The sequence below is a fragment of the Lactuca sativa genome, chromosome 6 (assembly GCF_002870075.4).
Source record: "Lactuca sativa cultivar Salinas chromosome 6, Lsat_Salinas_v11, whole genome shotgun sequence".
In the NCBI taxonomy this organism is placed as follows: Eukaryota; Viridiplantae; Streptophyta; class Magnoliopsida; order Asterales; family Asteraceae; genus Lactuca; species Lactuca sativa.
The window spans coordinates 79,131,856-79,145,666 of record NC_056628.2 but is presented as its reverse complement, the minus strand read 5'-3'; the positions used below and the strand labels follow the sequence as shown (position 1 = coordinate 79,145,666).

General features: G+C 36.8%; 1 protein-coding gene across 5 annotated transcripts; it reads right to left on the bottom strand.

Annotated features, from left to right (window-relative positions):
• Positions 1-650: 650 nt before the first annotated feature.
• Positions 651-10,137, bottom strand: LOC111903331 (mediator of RNA polymerase II transcription subunit 13). Of its 5 annotated transcripts, none has more exons than XM_023899105.3 (23): positions 9,894-10,137; positions 9,636-9,728; positions 9,140-9,279; positions 8,851-8,921; positions 8,622-8,761; positions 8,443-8,529; positions 8,215-8,302; positions 8,022-8,102; positions 7,865-7,942; positions 7,670-7,749; positions 7,291-7,369; positions 6,907-7,194; positions 6,746-6,805; positions 6,404-6,638; positions 6,096-6,314; positions 4,629-5,996; positions 4,081-4,321; positions 3,871-3,985; positions 3,681-3,768; positions 3,513-3,591; positions 2,150-3,424; positions 1,712-2,062; positions 651-1,621 (listed from the first exon to the last, which is right to left on the bottom strand). In XM_023899105.3, exons 3-23 carry the CDS (start codon positions 9,161-9,163, stop codon positions 1,002-1,004), a joined length of 5,667 nt encoding a protein of 1,888 aa, XP_023754873.1. In that variant the 5' UTR covers positions 9,164-9,279; positions 9,636-9,728; positions 9,894-10,137; the 3' UTR covers positions 651-1,001. The 5 variants fall into 5 exon arrangements, with proteins under 5 accessions (XP_023754873.1, XP_023754876.1, XP_023754878.1 ...); XM_023899108.3 differs by having other exon boundaries at positions 9,636-9,683; XM_023899110.3 differs by having other exon boundaries at positions 4,084-4,321; positions 9,894-10,136.
• Positions 10,138-13,811: the final 3,674 nt, after the last annotated feature.

Genomic DNA, 13,811 nt, shown 5'->3' with positions numbered 1-13,811 from the left:
GTGTGAGAGGTTGTTTTCATTCATTCTTCATAAAACCATTAATCGCATTCACCAAATACGTAGATGAATAGACGAAAATACCCTTAGGTGTACGATTAACGTAGCGTCTTGATTTTGGACTATGTGACCAAATCCAAAACGAAATGAAATCAAGTTGAGTAAATGGAAACAATATTGGTTTTTGAACTAAATGCGTAACAAATAATATAAAACAATAACCAAGTTTATAACTTATTTTTCATGTTATGTGAGCAAAATTTAGGTCGATCAATAATGAAAAAAACAAAAGATATTTTGAGGATCACAAGATATGAACAATGAAGGTGAGGTAAAATGACAAATGAGATTTTGGCATCATGTGCATTGCACATGGGGGAAGAAGGCCTAACCCAAATGAGTGTCTACACATAATTATTGCTTTTCACTATCGAAAAGGGTCGGTTGGTTGGACCTTTGTCTCTCACATGGGTTAAATTGCCCCCACCCACCCCATGTTATCATCTCTCTCGGTATATCCTTCTATATTTATATTATATAGTTTTTTTCTTTTTTTTTTACACAAATAAAATGGATGAAGTTCATACCCATAGATGAGATTGTATTTGAAAATTTGCATTTGCTGTCTTTTTCAACCTTTTAACAGAACAAAATATTATAGTTTTTGTCTCGTTAATATTAATCAAATCACAGTCCAATACATATCAAACACTGTCATCTAGTCATCTGTTTGACTAATGGACTAACATAAGAGGTGATTATGTTGATCTATAATGCTTCACAAACACCCTTCAAAATCCAAATGTTGTTTTTGTACAAACAATCAACAACTCCTACCACTACAACACTTGATGACCATCTATGTATTTTAATCTCCCCTCTATTTCTCACAACCCTTGATAAAAACATTATCCCTAATCACCAAAAAAAACCCTACATTCATGCATTTTTTTTTTTAGTTATACATTGTACAACTATTTCTCCACAATAACCCATTAAGACATCTAAACTTCTGACTTAACCGAAATCTGCGAGAGTTGTTTATCCGCAAAATGCAAAAGCCTTCTTAACCTCAACACCATATCACAATGAAACGGAAGCGATGTTCTTCTTTCTAAGTACCCCGGGCTCACAGTCATCCAAGACAACGCGTGTAGCTCAGCCGCCACTCTGTCCAAAATCACATGATTCTCCATAGATTTTCCCATGTTCTTGGATGTTTTTTCGTTATTATTATTGTTGTTGTTATTATTATTATTATTATTGTTGTTGCTATTGTTATTGTTGTTGCCTCCGTAGTAATCGAAAAGGGCTACTGAGAGAACCGAAGGCCATTCTTCTTTGGAGTTGGTTCTTGAATCTTTTCGCATGGAAGGAACGGCTTTTGAGACTACAAATCCGGTGGAAATGGGAATGGCGGAACCCTTGCTGTGGAGGAGGTGGGCGAGTGGCGGTGATTCCGAGGTTAGGCAGGTGGGGAGTTGGAGGGGGTTCGGGGGGAGGAATCGCATGGTGGGTGATGGAATGAATATGTAAGATGCTGATGTGGAACCCAGAGATTTTACAGGTGTGAATCCTTCAGTGTACACCGATTGCCCCATGATTCCACTCCCTTGAGTTGTCCCTGTTGCACCAAGAAATTTAAAAAACTAAATTAAACAGGAATCACATTCCTTGGAATGAACCATTCCATTCCTTCCAAAATAAAACTAACCTGGAGATGAATCCGCTTGATAAACCAACTGTAAAGAATGATCAACTGAAACCGATACAAAAGTTATACTTTGCACCCATTGAAGCAAACCCTTGGAATTATCCATTCCCATATGTCCACCACCACCACCACCACTCAAAATCTGCTTTCTAGAAGCCGCCTGCCCCATCCCACCACCTTTCATAAACCCACCACCCTTCCCATGAGCCGCCAGATTCCGATCTTGAATCATACCCATTTCAGAACCGCCATTACTACTCGCCGGAATCCCATCCGGCACCGATCGCCGGAGTTGCAATGACCACTTTTTCACCTCCGAGCCACCAATAGAATAAAGTGCTTTCTGCCATTCTGCATACACATCACATCATGTTAATTAATTAACACGAGTATTGTAATTGTAAATTGTAATACCAAAGGGTAGAAACGTAATTATACCTTGGCATTCGAGTTCAAAAAAGCAACCGATACGCGTAATGACAAAATCTCGTGGCCTGGCGGTGGTTGTTTCCGGTGAACATGCCTGAAGTATCTGACAACCTTGTTGCAAAATTTGAACAAAAAGGAATTGAAGCCCCTTTGTGTCTTGTCTACTACTGATTCCACCGAATGGAAACGTATAGCTATCGAGTAATTCCCCTCTGGAATCAGTCCATATACAAACAAGCCACTTCCAATCCTCTGTCCATCCATAACAACAATGTAAACTCGGGGGAGGTTTATGGGTCGACCCGTATCCGTCATCCAACCCGTCTCCGGTATCCGAACTCGTCCCATCATCTGACAAAACCTTCAATGATTCCGGCGGAATCCCGCGTTCCGGTGAATCCGCAAGAATAAAAAGCGGCTCAAACATGTATTTTAACTCATCTTGAAGAAAATATTCTCCCGTGACACGATTAGACATTTGCCATGAGTTGTTATCCCACTCGCCCTCTCTAGGTCCCACCATTCGAGGGGCAATTGAGTCTTTCCACATCCCAGGAATCGGCGAATTCGAATTCATTTGCATCATTCCAGAATGAGACTGCGACTGAGATCTAACCGATGGAATGGAATCCGCGATTCCATTTCCTCGGGAGATTCTTCGGGCTTTATTGTAGACGGTGAAGGCGATTTCTTTTAAAATCACGGGCTCGTTGAGAGACGGGGTTGTGACACGAAAGATGGAATCAACGGTTATGATTTGGAGGACTAATTTAGGGACACTGAAACCGGAAATTGTCACAATGTTTGAAATTGATGCTTCATCTACAGCTGTTGTGCAACTTAAAGCCTTTCCAACTTGATTTTGTAAGGCGGATCTTCGTTCTTTATCGGATGGTGGACACATGGCAGATCCAATGGCTACACATGATTCAACCACGGTTTTTAAAATCGAAACGGGTTCGGGAAACGGGCACACCACGTATATTACTGTGCATGGAGTGGTGTTTCCTTCTTTTGAATTAGGGGCAAAGATGGAATTGAGTTTTAGGGTTTTGAGAACTTTGGAGAGGGATTTCAAGAAACTTGTTAAATCCCAACCGTTGGATAAAGAAAGAAAGTAATCACTGATTGATCCCACGAGAGATGCACTATCGCCTTCGATCTTCATTGATTGAGGGCAATCTAGTAAAACAAACCCAGAAGTTGACCATTTGACCGAGTCTTTGGAAGTTTGGTTACCCAAATTTTGAGGTGAATGAGTTCCCAATTTGCAGGTTTCATAAACTGTATGAAAACAGACACTTAGTTCATTCAGTCCAAAAAAGAAAAAGAACTTAATGGAAAAAGAAGAAGACAAGTAATTATGACACACCAGTGTCGAGCTGTTGAAAGAAGTCTGCAGCAGCAGTTGTAAGGGGATCGATATCTGGACATACAACGCAATAATTCATCTGCAAAAATTATGTAAAAGAAGATAATAAATTAGTTAACAATTATTAATAAAAAGTTAAAAACTAAGGGTAAATTAAAATTTTCTCACGTGTTTCTGCATAGCATAAGGTTCAAAAGGAGCTTTTTCCCAATGTTGAAGAGAGCTTGCTGATGTCTTTAGCCAATCATCTTGATACCTGTTATATTTGAATACACCCTTTTAGAGTTTGACTAGTCAAAATAACATTATAAAAACTTTATATTATTAAAAATATTAATAATAATAATAATAATAATACCCAACAAGAATAGCAGGAATAGGAAGCACAAGAAGTGCAGGCCTGAGGCCGAGTTGCTGCTCTGACTCATCTTGGTTTGATCTTCTTTCGCTTACATCATCAATTCGATTTCCATCTATCAACAATATGTGATTTTTATTTTATTAAAACAATAAATATATATATACAACAAATGTATTTACTGTTTACTAAATGAGTAAAAATATTTACTACCTTTGCTAAGACAGGATGTTGATCCACCAGCAGATTGAGATGGGCTTGTTGGTGTACTTGAAGAATCTCTACAATCGTTTATACTAGCTGATGACTCAGCTGAAAACCCATCAATTTGACCATTTCGCCCTTTGCACCAATCCATGACTGACAAGGGTCCATCAAAGTTACCAAAAGCCGATTTCAAGGCTAACTTTATGTCCGATTGTAGTAATGTTATAGCATACGATGCCGGAACCTGAAACATAACATTAAAGTTATCAAACATTAATTAAAAATACAAATTTTCACAAAAATGTAGAATGATTACATCTGTCATAAGTCATAACCACAGAACAAGTTGTACTGTATCTGACTAAGAATGGGACAGGAAATGACATGACATAACAGGCTGTACTTTTGTAGAATGTACAACCTTGACTGACACTGGGATTGTAACATGACATTACAAAACAGATTGTACTGTATTTGACAACTTTGACTGACATGACACTAACGGGGGGGCAAAATAGTCTTTTAGTAAAAAAAAAAGTGTGGAAGCTTACATCAGCGGAAAGTGGATCCGCTAACTCGACACCAGCAATATCAAGAGAATGAGAAGCTGCCAACACCCCGCCACAACCCGCATGAACCAAAGCGGGCCCACACGAAAACCCGCGTCTCCATTGCTCTTGCATTGCCAACCACCCGTAGGGCCCGTCCCCACAATCGGAATCCAAAGTGACATCAACAAAAGTCAACGCTTGTTGAAAAAGCAAAGACATTCCATCAAGAAGCTCTAAAAGAGGTTGCCTTTGACCATATGACAACAACATTCCTTCCTCAGTGAAAGAATTATGAGGAATATTCCCGAAAGATTCCATATTCTGTGTCATGCTCATTGCCTTTGACCCTTTTGCGACACCAACTGTCCTCCAAACACCAACAGGCGAGTTCAAAGGCCCATCTAGAAGCCCAGTGTCCATGTCACCACCTGCGATTCTAACTGGAATTGTTTCTTTCTTTTTTATATCATATTTTGATGACATGTTATCCCCCAAAACATTTGATTCACTATGCATTTGATACAAAATTGTATTATTATTATTATTATTATTGTTGTTGTTGTTGTTGTTGTTGTTGTTGTTGTTCCCGGATAATCTGTTTGAAGCTAATAATGTATGTCTTATTCTACACATAAAAGCTTGAAACATGACGCATTCGAGTTCATTCGCGACACCTGTCTTTGATGACAAAACAAAATTCTCCATTCCTAATCCTCCTTCCAAAATCTTTGATCTTGAAGCAGTACTTAAAGAACTGAAACCTGAAGCATTAGCATTAGCAACATCTTCTCCAAAACCAAAACTGTCGCGAAACGAAAGCTTTTCATCCTTAACATCTTTTTTATCTTTAAGTTTTCCACTTTCCACATGAGTGTAGTAGTTCTTATCATTCAAATTCGCACCCGATTTATCATCAGATAAATCATGCTTAGGAGGAATTGAAGAGTAGATGTAATTATTCGTGCTTGAATTTGCACTTTCGGTTGTTCTTGATTTTGGGACATATGGGGTTTTAATGACAGTTAATAACAAGTCATTTCCAGGGGTTTCAACTGCTGAATATTCAGGTGCGAATGTCATCATGGCTTCTGCTTTTATTACATAATCAAACTCAGTGTTGTTAGCTGGTGGGTTGTAGTTCATTGAGCCTGATGACACTGTTTCTTTTGTGAGTTCTTGATTTTTGCTTATGGATTCTTCTACAACAGTTGATGGAGGATTAAAACTTTCAAAAGATGAAAACCCAAGTGGAATAATGATCTGATCAGATGCATCCATCATCCCTGTAAATGGGCTGCTACTTGCATCTCCACCATCCGTTGCAGAAAACATGGGAGTTTGTGTTTGTGACTCTTCAGTCCCTGGTGGCTTTAAAATTTTCAAAAAAAAACACATCATAAAAGTTTAGAAGAAAACAAAAAGTTTTTTTCTTAAAAGATTTTATTGTTTTGTAATGTTATCACTTACTTCTCCAAAAGGTAAAGCATCATTTTCAAAAAAGTCTCCAAAATCTCCAAACTCTGAGAGAAGTGCTTGAATGTCCATACCCATGCCTCTGTCATCATCATCCCAATCCCACTGGGACCCACCTTGCTCATTGTTGACTTCCATTGACCCAAAGTCATTAATGACTGCTCCAGCTTGACCATATGACTCAGTCATTCCAGGCCTTGATCGCTTGCTACCCTGCATAATTTTATATAATTCATAGATTTAAAATATATAATTTAAGATAATGCAACAAAAAAAATTACTATTTAGATAAATGATTGTACCATTTTGGAGGCATCAATATGCATTTGATCAGCAGAAGTTAATCCAGATTTTATGCAAGAAAGAGAATCAGCATCAGCTTCAAGGTCACCAGTTTCTGCTGTCATTCTATAATCACTATCACTAGATGAACTTGTGCTAATACTGCTACTATTACTATTCCCACTACTATTGTAACCCTGTTGACATCGGATGCTTGCATCATGCCATGATCCATCCATGCTACTCAAAGCATCACTACACAGAGATCCAAACAGAATTCGGATTATGATTATGATTATGATTATGTAATTGTAAATGTTACAATGTTTTTGTATGTTTTGATTGAAAACAAAAAGAGTTACCATTGCATAGAGAAAGAGGAACCAGACAATGATGGGCCCATCCAGTTTTGAAGCCAGAATCTATACAATAAAGTAACACTTAGTGAACATATAAATAGATAATAGCAATATAAGCTTATTTACTTCTTTTTTTTTAAATAATGAAAGATAAAGTGGGATGCCTTTTTAGAGAGGATCTAGCGGATGATGTTTGAACAACGGGTACAAGAACTGCTTCGGTTGGATATATGAAAGTTTTGTCGTACGTGGGCCCCTTCTCATTTTCAGTTGAATGATGCTTTGAAAAGTTTTTAGTTGAATTTGATGGTAATGGTTTCTCATTTTTGACACTTTCGCACCCTAGGGTTACTTCAAGGTAACATTTTTGGCCCCTGAGTTGGCACCCAGAGGTTTGGGACATTTGGTTTGGAAGACCTACAATTCCATTTGAAGCCTTGAACTTTCCAGAACTGTTCATTACAAGAACAAGAAAAAACAAGAAATATGAGTTATGTGTTGTTACTTGTTATTATCAAACTATTAATTATTATAAAAAGAAGGAATACCTGAAATACAATTGCTTCACAAGATCACCTGGACAAAATCCTGTAAGTCTGCCACGCATTCCATGAGGTGAGGCAATAACTGCATAAGGAAATACTTTATAGAGTTAAATACAAGAAATAGCAATTTTAATTTTCTTGATTTGTTAACTATAGCATTCTACTTTCATTTCTTCTTATTACAGAATGTTTTTTGGAAAATCTGTCATCCAAATATAAATGGAAAGATTTTTAGAGTATAATGGTCCAAAAAGAAAAAGATTTAGCAGTTACTGCTATAATTGAATAGATTTTTTCAAAGTACAATCAATGCTTTAATAAGAATAAAAATGAGTACAAAGTTGTAATAGAAATAAATGAAAGTAGGATGCTATAAATCAACCTGGAAGCCTGTCACTAGAATGACTAGACGTGCGCTTCAAGATTGCCTCCATGTCACCATTTGAAAGTGCCCGAACATGCCTGGTAGGAAGAAGGGTATAAATGTAAATATCTTCATATAGCAAATAAGAGCTCATAGTCATAAAGACAATTGATGATTTGATGAAAGAAAAAAAGAAGGAAGAAAGCAACAAACTTTGCAGATATTATGACATGAACGAATACTGCTTCTTCTGTTGCAGTAAATATGAACTCAAGCATTGGTCTGCCTCTCCTACAATGGCAAAAATCGTAATTTTTAAGCTACTTAAACACCCAAAAAGTAACAATTACAGAATATCAATGATCAATACCTAAATGATTCTCCTTGTGAAGATGGATGGTATCTTGAAAATACATCCCCAAATCTCATATATGAAAGATTTACTAATGCTCTGTCAACATTAGTTAAGAGAAAAAGAAATTCATATGTTTATTATATAGTTTTCTTCAAGAAACTTAAATAAAGAATAGAAAAGGAAAAAAAAAAAAAAAAAAAAAAAGAACCTTTCAATACAATTCCTTAAAGCTTGAGAAAGTGCAGCTGCCACCTCTTCAGAATCCCCAGGTGCTAACCAAACTCCAGATGCTAGAACTGCAACAAATTATGAACATGGATTACACCATGATTGCTTATAAGTTATATCTGCTTTCATTATTTTTGTATTTTTATAGTATTGTTGCTAGTATATGTTTTCACAGATTATAAACATGGATTGCAACAAAAAAGTGCACCTCTTAGTTTAGATACAATGGCTTTGGCTTTATCATTGGGAGACGAATGGCGACCAGGGATAAAAAGCCATAGCTTGATTTTCTCATCTACAAGATTTTGTCAAGTAAGAATTAGTTGGAGGACTAAATATGTCACTTTTCAATTCTTGAAACAGGTGATTGAAGAGTTAAAGGTTTACCAGGGTTATGTAGACCCTGAGATGGATCCCAAGGGCCAACAAAAGAATTACCCCATGTGCTAAGGAATCCATCTTTTTGTAACTGCAAATGGGATGAAAGGACTAATTGTGCAGCAAAATCTCTTTGGTTTAACTTTGCACTGTGAAAAAATTGAAAAAGATATGATTTTTAGCAAGAATTAATAAATTATAATATACTAAAGTATTAAAATTTGTGAAAATGAAGAACCTTCTATCAGAAATGTTGGGATCAGATTCGTTCGGGAGATATTGGAACCATGATACTTGATGTAGACCACCCTTCAGAAAAGTCAAAGAGAGAAAGTAAATGAGAATATGAATAATAAAACCATGTGATCTTTAGAAACAATAACACGCGTCCAAAATGGAAGAAAATCAAGAACTTGAATAATTAGCTGAAAATGATAAGTAGATAGCAATTGTTAACATTACTATAGCCGAATACAAGCGATAATAATATATTCAAAAGAAGATTAGTGTAAAGGGAAGAAACGTACGATTTTGAAGACATTTGTCCACATCACTAATGCACTTGAACACCTCCCCACAAGTTCAAATCAGGTAAAAACTTTGTTCTATTGAAAGCCACATTCGTATCCTCATTCAAGTAAACTAGTAGAGGTCTTTCCCTAGACACCTGAAGGAAATTGAAATCAGCCAATTGTATGGTTTTTGATCAGAATCAAATGAAATTATTAGCAACTGAGGTTAAGAAAGATTTCATTGATTGAATAAAAGAGATACAGAGTGTTTAAAGTAGTCATATACATGATGTTTGTGTGACATGTGAGGGATCATAATGAATCCCTAGCTAGCCCTAGAAACTTCAAATTTGATCAAATGAAAGCACAATCAGAGTAACAATTGGAAACCTAGCTCCATAATCGCATATAATATATGGACCCAATATAGCCAATGAAAAAAACTAATGCGAAAATCCCCAAAAATATAAACATACAGATAATATGAACTGAGTTTATGGCAATTGCATACCTAATCATAGATTACGAAACATTTTCCCCTGCTGCGTCAAGCTACTAGCTGTCCCACGCGATGATTGAAGTATTCAAAGGCAAGGTTCAGCTACTGAGGATTTCAATTTCAAGTATATAGAAACAAATTTAAGAAAGGAAGTAAGTTGCTAAAATCGAATAAGCTAAAAGAGTGGAAAAACAAAAAAATTGAGCTCTGATTATGTGAACCGGTGGAGATTTCGAGAAAACTGAAAACGGGTTTTCAATTAAGACTTACGGAGGTGAAAGAGATCTGTAAATGTGCGAATTCTGGGTAACCAATGAAGAAATTTGATGAAACAACGAACAGAATACGAACCCTTTGCGTTGAAAGATTCCCTTTTTAGCAAGAAAAGCGAAGGGTTTTATGTGTTGGGGATGGTAAGTGCTGCTATGGCTGGATTCTCCTGTGAAGAATCGATCCTCCACTCCTTTTCCTTCCGTTTTTTTCTCGTCTTTCTTTTTCCGGTTTGTGGTTTATGGCTTGTTGGTGTGTACTGTGTCGTCAAGGCTGACGAATCCATTTCGTGCCCTGTGGTTTTGGAATTCGACACTTGACTCCCCTCAAGATTTTTAGATTTTTCACTTTGAAGTAGTAATAAATTGTTATATACAGTATTTTTTTTTGGAGGGGCAGTTGCGTCAACGGAAGCTCCTTCACATATTTCAGTAAAGGCCTCGAGATCGAATCACCCAATAGATTTTTATATGAATGATTTGGGAAACAAGGATGTGATATAAGTAGAGACAAGGTATAGAAGTGAATATTCATAATACGGTCAAAATGTATATTCATCCCATTCCTTTTATTTTTACCGTACCTCATTTTTTTGTCATTATTCCTTTATTTTTTATACTTCTTATATAATGTTTAATAAATATGAATCAATAGGATATTGTATTGTAAGTGTCAAAACAATGGAGAAAAAAAAGGAGGTTATGTATTGGTTTCGGTTCTCATAGTGGAAGGTATTATACTCATCACACCACTTGGTGTGATGTTCTCCCACCTCCATTCAATACCACAACACCCTTGCCATATGTTGTGGTGAGGGTACATGTAACACTTATGCCCTGGTATGTACCTTATGACCCCTCTATTTTGAAATTATCAAATTTGGTCCTTGAAGTAGTACGCGGGGCGTACCACTTGGTACGCTTAACGTACTGAGTTATTGCCGAGTCGGGACCTAGGTCATGTACGTTGGGCGTACGTGGACTTTAATGAAACCCTGATTGAGGGTCTTGCACCCTATATAAGTCACCTTATTCTCTGGGGTTGGCCTCATTTCCAGCATCCAACGCCTCCAAAACCCTAAATCGAGTTATAGCCACCATTGTTAAGCATTTGAGCCTTTGAAGAGAGTTTCGTGTTTATTTTGTGCATTGTGAAGGAGTTAGAAGATCTTGAAGTTGCTAAGCTTGGAGAGGAAGTCTTGGATCTAGAACCATTACCCATTTTGCAAGGAGTTTGAGGTATCAAGTATTATCTTGATTAATAGTTGCTTAGATTTCTTTTTGGGTTAAATTGTTATATTTTTAGCCATGGTTTGGGTGAATGATGGAATTAGGACGTCCCAAAGACTTATTCTTTCAAATCTAAGGTTATCATGGGCTCCTTAGACATAAAGGTGCCAACTTTATGGGCTTTAGGGCCTCATGCATTCATTAAGTCTCTTATTAAGTCCTTGTTGAGCTTTAGAGCTTCATATAGCCATGCATGGACGTAAAGTTGGCAACTTTACGTGATAACCCAGCTCAAGGAGGTCAAATATGCATTATGGGGTGAAGTCTTAATGGGTTGAGAGTTAAATCTAGAAGATGGTTTATCTGGATGAGTACTTTGTGTGTACAAGCCCGTACGCGCAGCGTACAAGCCTTCGAGCCAGTTGTAGTGACATAAGAACATGGTTTCGCATGCGGAATTAAAGATTGCACAATGAACATGGTGATTTGGGTGTTCAAGAGATGTATTGAATATGTATGGTGTTATACAAAAATGATCTAGATCTAGACTACATAAATAACACACACTTACACACTCAACTTTTACATCTCTCAAGCACACCTCTACAAGTGGTATGAACCCACTATTTATAGAGGTGTTTACATGTCTCTCTCTCACTCTCTATCTCTCATGTGTCACAAGGCTAATACTCCACATGCAAGTGGGTTTTACAAAAGTCAAACATTTACAAAGTCAATCATGAATAACTTTGCACCCTAACATTCTCCCCCTCAAAGTTAGGAATGAATGAACTTCTTCAAATTTTCCAAAGTCGAGCAACTACGCAGTTCGAGCCTCAAAGGTGACACATGTTGAAACGAACTTCAATCTTCAATTATTCCATGATTCTTCAATTTGGGCCTAGGATGTGAGACAATACAATCCGAGCAGCAACGAATGATTAAGAGTATCCCAAACTCCAAATAATCACCCTAAAGTTGCGCATAAAAACACACCCTAAAAATCTTCAATAATTCCAAACCCATTTCGAATACATCACTTCCGAACTTCCAATTGCATCATCTCGTAGGCTTCAAAACTTCAAGATCACTTCGGTCTTCAAATCCACGTAATATGAAAAATTCAAGTTCGAATTTCCATATAAAGCTTCTCCCCTTTTTATAATCGAAATTTGATTATAAAACTCCAAAGGAAAAAGAACATGGTGTATTTGGAATTTTTCATGTCAAAACTCTCCCTTAACATGTGGCATAAACTTTGTGCTTCAATCCGGAAAATCCAAAAAATATTGAATTTTTAGCTTCGTTCACGGATTGCCTTTGACAAAATTTCTCAAAAATGGGTAGAAATTGTCAATTTCAAAATTCTGCAGTGACTCGTTGTGCCCAAAACAGCCAAATATGCGAAACACACCCCCATTTGCGAAACTGGGTAGAATGTGTAAATTCGCACAAACTGCAGGGACCAGAACTGAAAATTTTGCAATTTCTCAACTTTTATTACCCATTTGTGAAGTTGTATAAAGTGTCATTTCAGTGAAAGTTTAGGAATGCGAATCGACATAATCTGTTTCTTCTCCACTTTGCTTCCAGATGCGAACGTCTCCAAAACATCATAGATTGCGAATGATGACTTCCTTTAATCCTTAACTTCGCATAATCGATTCCAATATCCACTTAGACTTCGCATCGACCATCTGTTCGTCATCAAAGTATCACAAAAGCGAAGCCTTCTACAATTGCCAAATCAAATTCGATTCCCAGTAAAATACTCAATGTTGAATCCAAGTGACATCTAACTCGTCGATTTCAATCAGTCATATTCCTAAATCGATTTCCAGATGCGAATTATCATCCATTGATGCGAAAGTTGACTCCATAAATCCCACAACGAACTCCAATTTAGACATCGACACATCAAAACATAATTCCTTACCAAGTCGATCTTTCCCAGTTCGTTTCTAACTATCGATTCTCATACAGCCTTCCCATTTGAAATCGACCTGCTTTCTTCCCAAATTCGTGTTATCAGATGTTAATCCAAAACATTCATATACACCCTTCGTTCTTTTACCATCGTCTTTGGATATCAATCGATTTCCACTCTTTCTTGAATTCGCATCGATCGACTCTTGCATTAACTTTGCTTTTCATTCACGAACCCAAAACATCAACTTTGACTCACATTAAGAACATTCGACCCCAAATAAATTCCAAGATCGAGTTCCAAAATCAACCAAGAACATAAGAACAGGCATCGACACCATTAGCTCTAATCCAAGAAATTTCAAAATTAAACACCAAATTGAACATGATTTTGACATTCACAGTTCAAAAACAACTTGTATCTTCCAATTTCTTCTTCCAATTCATTGAATCAACCCATAGAAGTCGAGTTTGACTTTTTATGGGATTGACTTTTCGAAGTCAAAGATCAAGAAACACGAAATTGACGAATCTAACCACAAATTTCAGATCAAAACTTGTTCAACCAACTTTTCTTCACCTCCTACAAGTGTTCTTGGTCAGTTTCATAGAAATCAAAGATACAATTTGATGTTTTTCAAATTTGACTTGATCATAATCGATATGAAATAGAACAACTCAAATTCAATCGATTCACAAGTCTAGATTACGAACAAATTTTAATCGGTTAACATAAACATGAAATCGAGAACAAAAACGTGAG